We start from the raw sequence: 18,195 nt of genomic DNA on the forward strand, positions 1-18,195 counted from the left end.
CAAAAGCCAAATAATTGATCAGTATTACATTGTTGGTAATGGAAATTTGCTATGCACCAAATGTATCTTACATCATTTCATTGACTATAAATGACTGAAATATCCAGTAAGTACCTTCATAGGCACACATTAGTAATGCATCTGTGGCTGAAGATTTCTACCAGCTTGTGGGAGTCATGTGGGATCTGCATACTCCTCTTCCCTACCTCCATTTACTTAAAGGGACAACTTAATCTCCAAAATCTTCTCTTGTTCAATATGCCAGCATTAAATGAATGTTTTGTCAGTCTGTTGTATCAAGATCCCAGATTTATCAGTTAGCACAACTTCCATTTTGAAAGTCCGTACCAATTTTGCTCATTAAAATCATTCAATACTAAAAGATATTAAAATGTTAGATCAGAAAAATATTTTTTTGAATTAAACAAACTTGTTAAATGAGAATATAGTTAAAAATCACTGATACAATTTAAATCTATTTAATTAATTAAAAATATATATTAACTGAAACTTGTCTTCAGATAAAAATTCCATTCATTTCAATATAAATGTGAAATTTCCCTTAAACTAGATTAGCCTTGGTATAATTGCTGAGGAAGCACATTAAGTTGGTATTACATCAATGGACTCTACAAAGAGCCCATCAAAGCATTTGGCAAAATAGTAGGAAGAACATCAAGTTTTATACAAGGGAGTTGCATGACCAGCCTTCAGAAGTGAATCAGTCTTTCCCTGCCCATATGTTACTCAGTGTACTTGGTACCGAATTTGTTCCATAATGATATATGTAGCATCATGTGCACAGCATTTCTGCAAAATATCACTTACAAACACCTGGAATCTATTCTACACAATCTATTGAATAACTATTTCCACAGACAAATCTCATTTGCTCAGCTCTTCTAATTTCCAACGATCTTGGATTTCAAAACTTTCAGAACAAATGCATCCAATTTTAGATCAGTAAAGCTATCACATTTAGAAAAATATATATACATTTCCAAGAAAGCATCAACAGATTACACTTCCCACAGTTCACTGTCAGTTTTGAAAGATACTGTCATTCCCAAGCTCAAATCAAATGCCTTTTTTTTGTCCAGATCCTACAGATGATATAAACAACTGTTTCCTATAACACTGCTTTGATTTTTTTTTATTAAAGAGAGCTTTTACAGTATACATGGTCAATTTTAAAAACTCTAGTGGAAATTCAAGCTTATAAGATTGGTCCTCAATGTGCTGTTACTTTCTGTAATAACAAACAATTCAATTCAGTAACAACTCCACTCTGCAATACACGCAACATTTAGCTTGAAAACCTCACAGGTTTCTTTCAAGTGCAGGAGCAAATCATGAACCAAAAACCTACTTCATGCATTCAATTTAATCAGCAAGAATTTACCAGCAAACATTAACAAGTGCAAAACTACCTACATTACTAGATGAATTGAACTCCAGTGGCAACTCACCAACTACATTCAAAATTTGGATTTCTCATGAAATCCAGCAATGGAATGTGACTTGAGCCAATTTCCCAGAAGTTATGATGGGGAAATTTAATGAAACTGTGTCAGGTTCAGTTAATTAATTGCAGTGAAAAGCTCCTGGGAGGAAGAAAGGCAAATAGTATTTACATTTCTTGCAATTATTTTTGCCATAATATTTCTAATTGTTTAAAAGTATTTAAGTATGCAAGTGCTTTAATTTTATTTTCTAAAATTAATTTATTTTGAACTGTTAATTTTCAGTTCTTGAATGCAAGATTCAGAAATGTAGTCCAAGACAGGATTAAGGCTGTCTAACAACACAAAAGCCACCATGTCCCTCAATCCTGCCCTGCTATGCAATATGATCATGGATGATCTACACAGAACAGTACGGTATAAGAGGGCCTTGGCTCACAATGTTGTGTCAAACTAATTACATTAGAAATCAAATGCTCAACTAAACTAATCCCTTTTTCTAAGACAACATCCATATTCTTCCATTTCCTGCACATTTATGTGCCTATTTAAGAGCCTCTTGAATACCTCTTTTGTATTTGGGTTTATCCCCTGCACAGCACATTTCAGACACCTACCACTCTGTAAAAATAAACTTGCCCAGCACATCTCTTTTGAACTTGCACTCTCTTACCTTTAACGCATGTCTTCTGGTATTCAGACATTTTAACCCTAGGAAAAAGATGCTAGTTGTCTATCTACATCTCTCAGTCTTATAAACCTGTATCAAATTTCCCCTCAGCCTCCGCTGCTCTAAACAACACAACCCTGTGAACACAACATAACCATACTCCAGATGCAGTATAACCAGTTTTATAACGGTGCAACGCAAGATCAATGCTGGCCTCAACTCCTCTTTCGTACCTGCTCCCAATAATCTTCAATTCTTTGATGTTTCAAACATTTATCTATCACAACTTTAAATATATCTAATAATGTGACAACCACAATCCTTGGAGGCAGAGAATTTAAAAAAAAAATTACCTATTGAGAAGAGAAATGAAGGAATATCTATGCATTGCACCAAGTAGGCCAAAAAGAAACTTCTAGTCATTTTGTTAGAAGGCTTATTCAAATATTAGTTGAGTGAACCTATTAATGCTGAAATAAAGGCAAAAGTTTCCATTCTGTTGGCCATTTTTGAAGCAGTTCTTTCAAAAAATAAAGTGGCTATTTTCTACAAAGTGTTTTCATAAATAAATCTGGAATTCTCTCTATTGAAAAAACATAGTGACTAAAGAAAACACAAAATACTCTGCAGATGCTGGGGTCAAAGCAACACTCAACACGTTGGAGGAACTCAGCAGGTTGGGCAGTATCCGTGGAAACAATGAGTAGATGTTTCGGGCCAGAACCCTTCGTCAGGACTGTAGAGGGAAGGGGCAGAGGCGCTATAAAGAAGGTGGGGGGAGGATGGGAAGAAGGCTAGTAGGTTCCAGGTGAAAAAAAAACAGTAAGGGGAAAGATAAAGGGGTGGGGGAGGGGAAGCAGGGAGAGGATATGCAAGAAAGGTGAAGAGGGGAAAGCACAATGGATAGTAGAAGGAGGCGGAACCATGAGGGAGGTGATAGGCAGCTGGGGGAGGGGGCAGAGTGAAATAGGGATAGAGAAAGGGAGGGGGAAGGAATTATCAGAAGTTGGAGAATTCTATGTTCATACCAAGGGGCTGGAGACTACCTAGACGGTATATGAGGTGTTGCTCCTCCAACCTGAGTTTAGCTTCATCATGGCAATAGAGGAGGCCATGTATGGACATATCCAAATGGGAATGTGAAGCAGAGTTGAAGTGGGTGGCAACCGGAAGATCCTGTCTGCTGTGGCGGATGTAGCAGAGGTGCTCGACGAAGCAGTCCCCCAATCTGCATCGGGTTTCACCGATGTAGAGGAGGCCGCACCAGCAGCACCGGATGCAATAGATGACCCCAACAGACTCACAACTGAAGTGTTGCCTCACCTGGAAGGACTGTTTGGGGCCCTGAATGGTGGCAAGAGAGGAAGTGTAGGGACAGGTGTAGCACTTACACTTACAGGGATAAGTTCCGGGTGGGAGATCTGGGGGGAGGGACGTGTAGACCAGGGAGTCGTGGAGGGAACGATCCCTGCAGAAAGCAGAGAGGGGTGGAGAGGGAAAGATGTGCTCAGTGATGGGATCCTGTTGAAGGTGGCAGAAGTTGCGGAGGATAATGTGCTGGATCCGGAGGCTGGTGGGGTGGTAGATGAGGACAAGAGGAACTCTGTCCCTGTTGTGGTGGCGGGAGAATGGGGTGAGGGCCGAAGTGCGAGAAATGGAGGAGATGCGGGTGAGGGCATTATTGATGATGGCAGAAAGGAAACTACGATCCTTAAAGAAAGGGGACATTTGAGATGTCCTGGAACGGAAAGCCTCATCCTGGGAGCAGATGCGGCAGAGATGGAAGAACTGGGAATAGGGAATGGCATTTTTGCATGTGGCGGGGTGGGAAGAGGTATAGTCGAGGTAGTTATGAGAGTCAGTGGGCTTGTAGAAGATGTCAGTGGACAGTCTGCCTCCAGAAATGGAGACTGAGGGATTGAGAAAGGGGAGAGAAGTGTCCGAGACAGACCAAGTGAATTTGAGGGCCTGGTAGAAGTTTGAAGTAAAGTCGATGAAATTGACGAGCTCAGCATAGGTGCAGGAAGCAGCACCAATGTAGTCGGCATTGTAGCAAAGGAAAAGTTGGGGAGCAGTACCAGAATAGGTTTGGAGCACAGACTGTTCCACTTAACCAACGAAGAGGCAGGCATAGCTGGACCCCATGCGAGTGCCCATAGCTACACCCTTGGTCTGAAGAAAGTGGGAAGAGCCAAAAGAGAAGTTATTAAGTGTAAGTCCCAGTTCTGCCAACCAAAGGAGGGTAGTGGTGGTGGGAACTGGTGAGGTCTATTGTCCAGAAAGTAGTGGAGGGCTTTGAGGCCTTTTTGATGGGGAATGGAGGTGTATAAGGATTAGACATCCATAGTGAAAATGAAGCAGTCGGGACCGGGGAGCTGGAAGTTATTGAAGAGGTGGAGGGCATGGGGTGTATCCCTGATATAGATGGGAAGGGACTGAACTATGGGTGACAAAATAGAGTCCAGGTAGGCAGATACAAGTTCGGTGGGGCAGGAGCAGGCAGAAACTATGGGTCTACCGGGACAGTCAGGTTTGTGGATTTTGGGGAGGAGGTAAAACCGAGCAGTATGGGTTGTAGGAATTATGAGTTTAGTGGCTGAGGATGGAAGGTCTCCGGAGTTGATAAGGGCAGTGATAGTACAGGAGACAATGATTTGATGTTTTTTGGTGGGGTCCTGTTCCAGGGGTAAGTAAGAGGAGGTGTCAGAGAGCTGCCGTTTGGCCTCAGTGAGGTAGAGGTCTGTCCGCCAGACTACTACGGCACCACCTCTGTCTGCGGGTTTGATGGGGAGGTTGGGATTAGTGTGGAGAAAGTGGAGGGCAGTGCATTCAGAGGGAGTGAGGTTGGAACAGGAGAGAGGAGTGGTGAAGTTGAGACGGTTGATGTCTTGGCGATAGTTGGAGATGAAAAGATCGAGTGCAGGTAGAAGGCCCGGGCTGCATGTCCAGGAGGAAGAGGAGGGTTGAAGATGGGAGAAGGGGTCATCAGTGGGGGGAGGGGAATCCTTGCCAAAGAAGTAGGCTCGGAAACAGAAGAGTTCAGCGTCATGGCGGGCACGGAACTCACTGAGGTGTGGACGGAGGGGGACAAAAGTGAGGCCCTTGCTAAGTACAGAACATTCTGCCTCAGAGGGGGCAAGGTCAGAGGGGATGGCGAAGACACGGCAAGGGTTGGGGCTGGGGTCAGAGGAGGGTGAAGAATGGGAGGTCTCAGGAGGGAGAGGGGGGTTGGGATATTCAGGGAGAGCGGGGCTAGGGGAGGATGAGGGATCAGAGGAATGGGGGCGATGAGGGGTAGGGGGAAGGTTGGGAGTCGAGGGTAGTGTAGGACCCAGCGGGCACTAAGAGCGGTAAAGAACTTCTGTCATTTTCACAACTTACCAGAAATTGATTAGGTTGATCATAGTTAGGCATATTATTTGAGCACCATGTTTCAATAAAAAAAAATCAGTGCAAACATGCTTTAAGTATATGAGAATATTTGGAGTAAATATGAATTAAAATTCTTATTCTGCTATATATTTTCTTTATTTTCTAAGGAAGCTGAGATCCTTCAATGTGTGCAGCAGAATGTTGGAGATCTTTTATCAGCCTGTCATAGCGAATGCAGTCTTCTTTGCGGCTGTATGTTAGGGGAGTAGCATCGGTGCTGGTGATGCAATAAGACTTAATAAACTCATCAAAAAGGCTATATCTGTCCTTGGCTACAGTCGGACTCCTTTGAGTTTGTGGTGAAGAGGAGGTCACAAAACAAACTGTTATCCATTATGGACAATCAGGCATATGCTCTCCGTGACCTACTGAATAAGCAGCGAATAGACTTTCGAATAGACTCATTCAGCTCCACTGTCACAAGACCATTACAGAAGAGCCTTCCTACTAAATGCAATAAGCAGATACAACAGTTCATCTCTGCAACAGGAGAACACACATCATAGTACAATATGCTCCGTTTTATCATTTCGTAATTATTGTACATTGCTAAATTATTGTGTATATTATTAATCTGCACTTTATTATTATTGTGTTTTTAAATGTTGCTACTGCAACGAAATAATGTCCCACTTGGGATGAATAAAGTATTTATTATTATTATACGAGGTTCCATAACTTCATGAATTTAAGATGTATTAAATGAAAGCTTTTTCAAAAGAATCTGGCAAAGAATACAGCAGTATATAGATCAGTTGCAGATATTGGTGGAGAAATGGCATATAGAATTTAACCCAGCCAAGTGTGAGGTGCTGCAGAAAAAGTATGCTGTTAAGGACAATATCCTTAACAGTATTGATAAACAATGAAAAAGTATGCTGTTAAGGACAATATCCTTAACAGTATTGATAAACAAAAGGATCTTAGGAACCAAGTTCCTTCCATAAATTTCTCATTCATTTAAATAATTAAAGATTATAGAATTAGTTTTCAAAATTGTTTCTGACCATCCTACGAAGCTGCTCCATAAAAGCTCTTCCAGCCACTTCCTCTGATTTTTTTTGTAAAATTTATGCTCTCTGGTTACCTCAGAATACACGAGGTAGAGGAGTAGGCCTGTTCCACCATCTGACGGACAAAGCAGACCTAAACTTTGCTTCAGCTGCACGTTCCACCTTAATTATCCTCACTCAGTTAATCCAAAACTATTCCAGCCTTCATAACTCTGAGGTAGAGAATTTTAAAAAAAATGAGTGGAGAAGGCGGAGCTTAATCATGATGGCGCTAAACGGCGACTCCTTTGCTTGCATCTTTGGAAGCAGCTATTTCCATCTTTAATATCTCTATTTTTCCCTTTCAGGGTTCTTTTGAAGACCCTGACCTGGAGTTACACGCTGACTTCAGTTCTTTGCGGGAATGGGACCCGCTCTCGGGGTGTCATGACTGGCCATTATCCAACATGCCAAGGGTGCAGCCTAAGATTTCGGCTCGCTTTTGGACGCCTAGGATCTCGGGGGCCCTGGAGATGGGCAGATCAACAATCAGTGTCCCGACAGATCGGTGCATCGTGGGAGCAGGAAGATCTTCGGCTGTGTGCCTGGAGACCGGAGATCTTTGAGCATAGAGCTCAGAAAAAACGACGGACTTTTAACATCATAAACCAGTTTATTGTCTCCCCTCTCGCTGTGAAAACGGAAACATCTTTCTCCGGGGGGGGGGGGAAGAGGGGGGAGAAGGGGAGAAGGGGAGAAGGGGAGAAGGGGAGAAGGGGGAGGGAGGGGGAGAGAGGGGGGGAGAGAGGGGGGGAGAGGGGGGGGGAGAGGGGGGGAGAGAGGGGGGGAGAGAGGGGGGGAGAGAGGGGGGGAGAGAGGGGGGGAGAGAGGGGGGGAGAGAGGGGGGGAGAGAGGGGGGGAGAGAGGGGGGAGAGAGGGGGGAGAGAGGGGGGAGAGAGGGGGGAGAGAGGGGGGAGAGAGGGGGGAGAGAGGGGGGAGAGAGGGGGAGAGAGGGGGAGAGAGGGGGGAGAGAGGGGGGAGAGAGGGGGGAGAGAGGGGGGAGAGAGGGGGGAGAGAGGGGGGAGAGAGGGGGGAGAGAGGGGGGAGAGAGGGGGGAGAGAGGGGGGAGAGAGGGGGGAGAGAGGGGGGAGAGAGGGGGGAGAGAGGGGGGAGAGAGGGGGGAGAGAGGGGGGAGAGAGGGGAGAGAGAGGGGAGAGAGAGGGGAGAGAGAGGGGAGAGAGAGGGGAGAGAGAGGGGAGAGGGGGGAGAGAGAGGGGAGAGGGGGGAGAGGGGGGAGAGGGGGGAGAGGGGGGAGAGGGGGAAAACGAATGAACACCTGTGGTAGTTGAATACCTGGTGAACACGTAGTCTTTGGAATACTAAAGTTTGTGTCTTTGCTGTTGCTTTTGCTGCATGCTTGAGTGCTCAGTGGCAGGTGCCGATGCTTTTTTTGCCGGTGGCGGGGAGGAGAGGAGGAGGGAAAATAAAACAAAAAAACTGGAGTGGAGGAGGAGGGAACTTTGGGGTTCTAACTGTCATTCATTCTTTGGGGCACTCCTCTGTTTTCATGGATGGTTGCAAAGAAAAAGCATTTCAGGATGTATATTGTGTACATTTAATGTCAGAGAAATGTATCTTTTGAAACCTTTGAAATTTTGCCTCATTAACCTCATTAAAGGGCAACTCCTTAAATTAAAACAGCATACATTAGTCGAGGCTTCAATGAATACAGTCCCAGCCAATCCAACCATGTATCATAACACAACTCTTTCACTTTAGAGATCTTACTGAACCTTTTTCAGTGCAGATATGTTCCTACCCCAAAAAAGAAGAAATCATACAGCATATTCCAGGTGTGGTTTCAACAATGCCCAGTACAGTTGTAGCTAGGCTAATATTTCACCTCCCTAATTATGCACTATGCCTGCATGCTAATTCTGTGCTCCGTGCACAAGGTCACCAAGAATTACTTATTTTTTAGACATTACTAGCAAATTTATTAATCTTATAACATAGCCACAGTATCACTACTGTACCAGATTAATCTGAACAGCGGTGTTCTGTAGTTTCTCCCCACTTAACAACATTTGGCTTTTCTATTCTCCTAAACAATGTGGATAGCCCCATCATTTCCCCATGCAATGTCATTCATCAAATTTTTTGCAGACCATTTCCTTCCCACTTGTTATCCACTTCTTTATGCTGTCAAAAACTGCGTAACTATGTACTTGGTCCTTTAATAGATTTGGGGGCAACAAACACCTACAAATAATAATTGAGTAATGATTATATCTACTCCACCTGAGTTTAATGATTATTTATATTCTCTGATTTTGATTGAGAAATACTAGCCAGGAGACGGGGGAGAAGTTTCCTTCTATGAAATTCTGCCACTTGGTCCTTTAAATCACCACAGACAGCAACAAGGTCAATACTATATGCCATATCTGAAAGACAGCATGCCAAAAAGCACTGCACACCCCAAGTGTGTGTGTCAGCTACACTTTGTCAAAGCAGACACAAACTACACAAATGTCTTCACAGTATGTGGCTCACAAAGGAAAAGTACTGGCTTGGTGAATCTTGGTTGATACTATACAGCAATTACTTCTTGAGTTTATTGTGATGAGAATACACATAGATTAAGATGTAGCTGTCCTGTACTGGCACCAGTTGGTCTGCCACCTGTCTTCAAGAGAGAGAGAGAGAGATAAGGAAAACAATGGAGCAGCATTTGGAGATGTTAATGAAGGGACGGGAGAGAGTAACGGAAGGAGAGCTGTCAAGATCGGCTCACCCTTTGAGCCCTGAACTGTTTGAAGTGATGGACAAGGCGATACCCCAGCAGGGGGATAAAAAGGGACAGGTTCGCTAAGGCAACACACACACGACACCCCGAAGTAACGAGACCCTGGAAGCGGTGCGTCTCTCACAAGTCGGTGGGAAGTTTTTGGACGGCTGGTCGCGGGATCAAGCCATAGATGCTCAGGGTGGGAAGGCACGATCGGCGGGAACCTGGTATGTGTCCACCCTTGCCTGGGTGCTAGGTTCACCGCAGGGAAACAATCGTATCTGGAAACGGAGGGGTCACGGTCGGTGACCTCAAATGACATCACAAAGGGCTCGCCCGAAAGCTGACTGCGAAGGTCTGTGTGGAAGCCGTTTTGAATATTCATTCGTTTTGCTCTCTCTCTCCTTCCCCCCACTGTCCATCGCCACGGCAGCAATTACTGCAAACTGAACTGAACTAAATTGAACTGAACTTTGCGTCACTTTGAAACTGGTCATTTACCCCTAGACGACGATAGAGCTTGATTGATCCTGTTATCTTAATTCTGTGTACATGTATGTTTATCATTGTTGAACTGTTGCATTCATTATCCTTTTGATTAGAGTACTGTGTTGCTTGTTTCTTTAATAAAACTTTCTTAGTTCTAGTAATCCAGACTCCAACTGAGTGATCCATTTCTGCTGGTTTGGTAACCCAGTTACGGGGTACGTAACAGTATAAAGGAACAGGATTAAGTTCAGCTATGAACTTTTAATTAAAATGTTGACCTGTCTTTGGCTCCATATGAATAAAAATCACTGCAGGATTATAGCAAATAATGTCCAGGTATACTTGTAACTTAACAAATACATGTGGTTTTGAGGAAGAGGAGGAATGAAGTGCTGGCAAAATAAAAATGTCTTGAGAGTTTGAATGCAAGGAAACTACTGGAAAAGTGACCAGGTAGTTTTGATATTTTAAAGTTGAGGACCAATTTATGATTTCCAGTCTACGCACTTGAATTTTGAATAGGAACAAGCATTTTTGTAAAAAATACAAATTCTAGCTACATTTTACATGACTACTTTAGAAAAATTAAGACAAAGCACAGCTAATTCACTAGGTTTTTAGATCTTATCATCCATAACCACAAAATAATACCGGCAATTGGTGCATCCAAACCTATTCAATTACCTGCTCGTGGATATCAACTACCACAGCATTCTGCTGTGGAGGGTGTGCGGCAGGGTGAAGCATGCGTGGAGATACGTTTGGAGGATGAAATGCCCTGGGTTCCTCCACAGTTGGCTGTTGTCCATAAGGATGATGGTGGTAGTTTTCATCTTGGCTCAGAGAACTATTTCTAGTTAGTCTTTCTCGTCTCCCTCGTTGGCGTCTAACTGGAGGACTATGCAAGGCAAAAATCAAAAAAAATTACAGTGTAGTGAGATTGATTAATATTTATCTTTGCGTATCAGCTTCATTTCTTGGCCCAATTTAAAAATCACAGATTTCATATGTTCCATTATCTGAAATTTGTTACAGGTTAATAATGTAATTTAATGGATATTTTACAAACCAAAATGACAAGACTCTTACACAGCATATTTGTATATTGCTCTCAAGATTTGTCAGAATAAAAAGTTTTGAAACAAATCAGTAAATACATACATGTGGTTGATACTAGTTTTGCCTAATTTTAGAAATTTTGATATGACGAAAGAAAGTGTTCACCTTTTTATATAAAGAAACAACTTTTCTCAGCTATGGTGAACAAAAATCACAATTTTTATACCCCGTTTACTTGAAGATGTTATTTTTGTTTCTCTAAATCAGGGTACTGTATCTATTTTTAACCAATGCAACACTTCTAATATTGATTGAAAACCACAATGTAACTCACGTCACCTAAAATATTTAAAATATTCATTTTTTGCAGCACTTCCGGAAGACTTTATCTGCGCCAATACTAAAACAGAGCAAAAAGTGTTGAATACCCCTGCTTAATATTTTCATAGAAATTGAAACAACAATGAAGCTCTCAGCTTTATGATACCAAAAATACAATAACCACTGTTAACAGAATCCAGAATCTGTCCTTCTATCCTGCCATTCAATACCATATTAACCAGGATATACAATGGCATACAAAAGTTTGGGCACCCCTGGTCAAAATTTCTGTTACTGTGAATAGCTAAGCGAGTAAAAGATGAATTGATTTCCAAAAGGCATAAAGTTAAAGATAAATCATTTCTTTAATATTTTAAGCAAGAAAACTTTTTTATTTCCATCTTTTACAGTTTCAAAATAACAAAAAAGGAAAAGGGCCCAAAGCAAAAGTTTGGGCACCCTGCATTGCAGTACCCCCTTTGGCAGTATCACAGCTTGTAAATGCTTTTTGTAGCCAGCTAAGAGTCTTTCAATTCTTGTTTGGGGGATTTTCGCCCATTCTTCCTTGCAAAAGGCTTCAGTTCTGTGAGATTCTTGGGCCGTCTTGCATGTATTGCTCTTGAGGTCTATCCACAGACTCTTGATGATGTTTAGGTCGGGGACTGTAAGGGCCATGGCAAAACCTTCAGCTTGTGCCTCTTGAGGTAGTCCATTGTAGATTGTGAGGTGTGTTTAGGATCATTATCCTGCTATAGAAGTCATCCTCTTTTCATCTTGGCTTTTTTTTTTACAAACGGTGTGATGATTGCTTCCAGAATCTGCTGGTATTTAATTGAATTCATTCTTCCCTCTATCAATAAATGTTCCCCGTGCCACTGGCTACAACATAAGCCCAAAGCATGATCGGTCCACCCCCGTGCTTAACAGTTGGAGAGGGGTTCTTTTCATGAAATTCTGCACCCTTTTTTCTCCAAACATACCTTTGCTCATTGTGGCCAAAAAGTTCTATTCAAAAGGTTCAAAGGAACATCTAAAAAAGCCTGATACATTTTGGAAATAAGTCCTGTGGACTGATGAAGTTAAAATGCCTTTTGGAAATCAGTTCATCTTTTACTTGCTTAGCTATTCACAGTAACAGAAATTTTGACTGGGGTGCCCAAACTTTTGCATGCCACTGTATGCTTCTTTGCCATGACTAAAACATACAGCAGTCATATTTTCTTTTTGCTTCCATTCATGTACTTGCCAGCATGAGAAATGGAGGTCTATGTACGTAGTTGCATTGTTAAATGACAGACAAGTAAAAACAGGATTTAAAGATTTAATTGGCAGTGCACACCAAATATAGTTATATTCCACTGTTGGTTGCTTGGAACCATTACATTAAAACCCTGTTAAGTAAATTTCTTTCAGTGTCTAAAACTGGCATCCTGCTTGAAGTTGAAAACAAAAACAAGCACAACTACTGAATGTAGGGGAGCATAATTTTTCACTGGTGATGGCTGATTTACATGGACAGCTGGCATGGACCACCCATTTGTCACTCACAGTGTGCTCAGAACTGAACAGAAGTACAGATGGCACGGGAGATCAGATTCAGACATGCCAGTGCTCTCACTCCACACATGGACTTACTACTAAGACCTGGAGCATTCTGCAGCTGACAGAACTGAGGGGCCAGGAAGAATTCATATCTAGCTGTTCAGCTTCATGCCAGTCGTAGCTGCTATGTCTAACTAGGTCCCATATTCACTGATGTGAATTTGTTTACCCAAGTACTTCTACTTCCTGTTTCCCTACATATTAGGTTTTTCACTTTTGTGGGCTAGCCTTTATAAATTAATTTATGAAGCTTCTTGTCATATTTAAATAAACATATTCTGCTTTTCAATCTGTCCACTAATCCAATAACAGCACAAACTTGTAAAGGTCCTCAGTGGGGACAAAACCTGGGAACATAAAGGGGTTCTGTGTTTGCAAGGCTAGATGATGGGTCGCAATGGGGATATGGCAAAAGAGCTGGGTGATGGATTACATGAAAATGAAAATAAGTCCATTATTAAGAGTGTACCGTGACACTTTTTATTTGAGACAGTAAGATTTAAACAAAATCGATCAAAATATTGAAAATGCAGATACCACCATAACTATATGAATTGCAGCAATTTACCTCCTCCTACTACGTGAAGGTGTATTGCATCTTTCCCCTGAGAAGTGATGTTGATTTGGTCGAGCTGAGGGAGGTCGCCTATTTGAAGTCATCTCCCATGGTCGCATTGGTGGCGATGGGGCAGGAGATACTGGCGCGTATTCAAAGAACGAATGAGAGAGGCGCTGACGTTTGGGACTTGGGCTTTCTTCACTCTATCATCCACAAGGGAAAAAAGAACAATTATTTTTTATTCATTAGAAATGCAATGTAACATTCAAATACAGTAGTAAAGTATATATTTTTAAAAATGTTGGCAATATTTAAGAAACAGGAAGAAGCAGGATAGCTTATAGATAAGAAACTGACACTAGGGTCCTGCTCAAAACCAGAGTTGAATTAAGATGATACAAGGTTATAAATTCTTATGAAGGAATGTCAGTGATTCATGAAAATACTACACTAAAAGATGGCTCAGCATTCCTGTTATGGTGTACTGAATGCACCCTTTCAGCAGTAGAATGCTTCAGTTAACAAAATTAACTATCAGTCTGATTTACCACAAACATTGCCAGTGTGATCCCCATGTACTGCACTGGTCTGAAGGAAGTCAACTGCCAAGTGACTGCTACCTGTCCTCAAGCATTTTTTCTCCTAACTTGGTATCAAACAAGGTACCATTTTTGTCATTTCCCTTTTGAAGCGTTTTCTCCTTGATGCCTATTTAAGGTTCTGCAGTTTTAAATGGCAGCATTTTCCCCAATAGCTGCTTTCAACGGAAATCTGATTGATTGATGGCATGCCCACTCCCCCACCAGAAGTGGCCTACGCATGTGGTCCCTTTAATGCAGCAGCCTTTCATCAAGATTGCTATCTGAGTGACGTTTTAGAGATGTCAGTCTTTGTGTGCTGCATGCTGCCTGATGTCATTGATCAACATCCAGTAGTTTCTGTGCATAGCCAATTTTTCTTTACAAAGTATATAAGCAAGGTGCAAAAGGCATTCACACTTGACAATTGCACTGGCATTCATAACACATATAACACTTGAAATTCTGGGTTTGCATCCTCCTTGACACTGCTGCCGCACATTCAGTATTCAAGCATTGTCTACTTTCTTTCAGATTCCTGGTATCCACATTTTTTCTGTGAGCTATTCGTATTCCTGAAATTTGGCTAGTTGTACGTAAACAGGCTACAAGTACAAATACCAAAAAATAAACTACAACACATTCAATTACACACGTTAAAAATATCTACTAGCTAATCAGGAGGCTCTTCAAATTGCATGATGATCTTCAGCTAATCAAGAATGCAATAAAGCTAATTTGTTCTTGGCAGTGGGACTAATGAATGCACAATGCAGCACATACGTCTGAACCCTTAGTGCCTAGGTGGCACATGAAGCCTCGCAGCACATACAGTGGCATGCAAAAGTTTGGGCACCCCCGGTCAAAATTTTTGTTACTGTGAATAGCTAAGCGAGTAAAAGATAAACTGATTTCCGAAAGGCATAAAGTTGAAGATGACACATTCCTTTAATATTTTAAGCAAGAAAACTTCTTTATTTCCATCTTTTACAGTTTCAAAATAACAAAAAAGGAAAAGGGCACGAAGCAATAGTTTGGGCACTTGGCATGGCAGTACTTAGTAACACCCTCTTTGGCAAGTATCACAGCTTGTAAATGCTTTTTGTAGGCAGCTAAGAGTCCTTCAATTCTTGTTTGGGGGATTTTCGCACATTCTCCCTTGCAAAAGGCATCTAGTTCTGTGAGATTCTTGGGCCGTCTTGCACGCACTGCTCTTTTGAGGTCTATCCACAGATTTTCGATGATGTTTAGGTCGGGGGACTGTAAGGGCCATGGCAAAACCTTCAGCTTGCGCCTCTTGAGGTAGTCCATTGTGGATTTTGAGGTGTGTTTAGGACCATTATCCTGTTGTAGAAGCCATCCTCTTTTCATCTTCGGCTTTTTTTTTTACAGACGGTGTGATCTTTGCTTCCAGAATTTGCAGGTATTTGATTGAATTCATTCTTCCCTCTACCAGTAAATGTTCCCTGAGCCACTGACTGCAACACAAGCTCAATCCACCCCCAACCCCAAGCTTAACAGTTGGAGAGGGTTTTTTTTCCATGAAATTCTGCACCTTTTTTTCCTCCAAACATACCTTTGCTCATTGCGGTCAAAAAGTTCTATTCAAAAGGTTCAAAGGAACATCTAAACAAGACTGATGCATTTTGGAAACAAGTCCTGTGGACTGATGAAGTTAAAATAGAACATGGGGGTGGATCGATCATGCTTTGGGCTTGTGTTGCAGCCAGTGGCACGGGGAACATTTCAATAAATACCAGCAAATTCTGGAAGAAAACATCACATGGTCTGTAAAAAAGCTGAAGATGAAAAGAGGATGGCTTCTACAACAGGATAATGCACAACTGACTACCTCAAGAGGCGCAAGCTGACGGTTTTGCCATGGCCCTCACGATCCCCTGACCTAAACATCATCGAAAATCTGTGGCTAGACCTCAAAAGAACAGTGCATGCAGGACGGCCCAAGAATCTCACAGAACTAGACGCCTTTTGCAAGGAAGAATGGGCGAAAATCCCCCAAACAAGAATTGAAAGACTCTTAGCTGGCTACAAAAAGCGTTTACAAGCTGTGATACTTGCCAAAGGGGGTATCACCTAAGTACTGCCTTGCAGGGTGCCCAAACTTTTGCTTCAGGCCCTTTCCCTTTTTTGTTATTTTGAAACTGTAAAAGATGGAAATAAAAGTTTTCTTGCTTAAAATATTAAAGAAATGTGTCATCTTTAACTTTGCGCCTTTTGGAAATCAGTTCTTTTACTTGCTTAGCTATTCACAGTAACAGAAATTTTGACCAGGAGTGCCCAAACTTTTGCATGCCACTGTACCAATACTATACGGTAGCACTTCATTGTAGCATATAGTATTGTAATACATTTAATTTTGACCAATATAAGTACAGGCACAAAGATATCAAGAGTACAGGTACAGGAAGGTGCGAGCTTAGCAACATGGTGTGATGCAACAACCTTTCCCTCAACGTCACAGAACAGAAGAGCTGGCTATTGACTTCATGCAAAGGGGTGGAATGGGGTGATGCACATACTACTTCTACATCAATGGCACTGAGAACAAGAGGGCTGAGAGCATCATGTTCCTTGGAGTAAAGATTAACAACACCCTTTCCTAGTCCAACCACATAGGTGCCACTGCCAAAAAAAACTTACTAATGCCTTTATTTTCTCAGGAGGCCAAGGAAGTTTGGCATATCCCCGTCAACCCTTACCAATTTTTATCGATGTACTATAGAAAGGGTTCTATCGGGATGCATCATGGCTTGGTATGGAAACAGCTCATGACCACACAAAAAGACTGCAGAAGTTATGACCTCAGCCCAGCATGTCATAGAAACTAGTCTCCTCTCCTTGGACTGTCCATACTTTTCACTATCTCAGTAAAGCAGCCAAAATAATCAAAGACCCTTGCATTCTCTTTTTCCTCCTCTCCCATCTGGCAGAAGATATTGGTATTGGTTTATTATTGTCACATGTAAAGAGATGCAATGGAAAGCTCGTCTTGCATACTGTTCATACAGATCCAATCATTGCACAGTGCACTGAAGCAGAAACTGTTCATATGCAAGATGAGCTTTTCAGTGTACTTTGGTACACATGACAATAGTAAATCAATTCCAATTCACCTAGCTAGAGTTCAAAGAAATGATGTAACCTCACACATTACTCCTAGTACTGTATACTATCGGTGGATCAATGAACATTTCCAAAGAAGTGAGTTATAAAATAATAGGCACATCTTTTTGTTCACAAACCATATGCACAATGAATCAGAATCAGTTGTAATATCACTGGCATATGTTGAAATTTTGTTGTTATACGGATTTTGTCATATAATATAGACAGCACTTCATTATTGGCAAAAGCCAAAATTACCTGAAATTGCCCAACAATGTTTAAGTTCTTACCATCAATACCCTTGTGATAGTTCTCAGTCTTGCTTAACCAAGCTGTTAAAACTGTTTAGGCCAGACGCTGTGCCTCTCACCAAAACCACATCTAGCTTGGAGATTGGCTAGATGAACTGTAAATCAAACGAGCATCTAATTATATCTAAACCAATACAGAACTACTACTTAAGTATATTGTAAACATACGCAGCAATTGAGCCTTCAATGTCTTCTTGAGAAGTGAATTCCGAAGATTCAAGACTTGTCGAAAACATTCCTTTTCATTGGTGTCCTGAATCACCAATCCATTATTTTGAACATGACCCCTGGATCCAGACTTCTTAGTCATAGGCAATGTTAGTGCCACATCTAATTGCCAACCCCTTATGAATTTTGTAATTAAAAGATCAACTCTCATTCTTCCAAACTCAAGAATAGTGGTGTTGATTGCATCACTTCACTTTATATTACAACCTGCCAGCCCAGCAATCAACCTGCTTTCTCTTCATTCTATCCTCTCATTACCACTGCTGAGTAGGGAAGCCACACCCCTATTCAATATTCCAGATATAGTCATGGAGTCACAGACCACTGAAACAGGTCCTTCCCCTCACCATTTCTCAGCCAACCAACAAGTTCCTATCTACACTAATATCAATTTCCAGAATTTTGTTTGTAATCTTGTTATTCAAGGGGTCTTCTAGGTGTTACTTCATTGCTTTTATAGAATTCTAGGAAAATACACAGAAAAACAGACTCTCTGATCTACTGAATTCAAAGTTCAAAAGTTCTAAGTAAATTTATTATCAAAGTACATAAGTGTCACTATATACAACCTGAT

General features: G+C 41.7%; 1 protein-coding gene across 5 annotated transcripts in view; it reads right to left on the reverse strand.

Moving 5' to 3' along the window:
- LOC140211727 (E3 ubiquitin-protein ligase RNF38) overlaps positions 1-18,195 on the reverse strand; it is a 134,741-nt gene that overhangs the window by 50,988 nt on the left and 65,558 nt on the right. For all 5 annotated transcript variants that reach the window (XR_011889565.1, XM_072281829.1, XM_072281830.1 and 2 more), the window contains 2 exons: positions 13,388-13,581; positions 10,522-10,735 (listed from right to left, as the gene is read on the reverse strand). Coding sequence is in view for 4 of the 5 variants with exons in the window: in XM_072281829.1 (XP_072137930.1) it covers positions 10,522-10,735; positions 13,388-13,581 (408 nt within the window). In the remaining variant the exon portion in view is untranslated. The remainder of the gene's footprint in view (positions 1-10,521; positions 10,736-13,387; positions 13,582-18,195) is intronic.

This window comes from Mobula birostris, chromosome 17, assembly GCF_030028105.1.
Source record: "Mobula birostris isolate sMobBir1 chromosome 17, sMobBir1.hap1, whole genome shotgun sequence".
NCBI lineage: Eukaryota > Metazoa > Chordata > Chondrichthyes > Myliobatiformes > Myliobatidae > Mobula > Mobula birostris.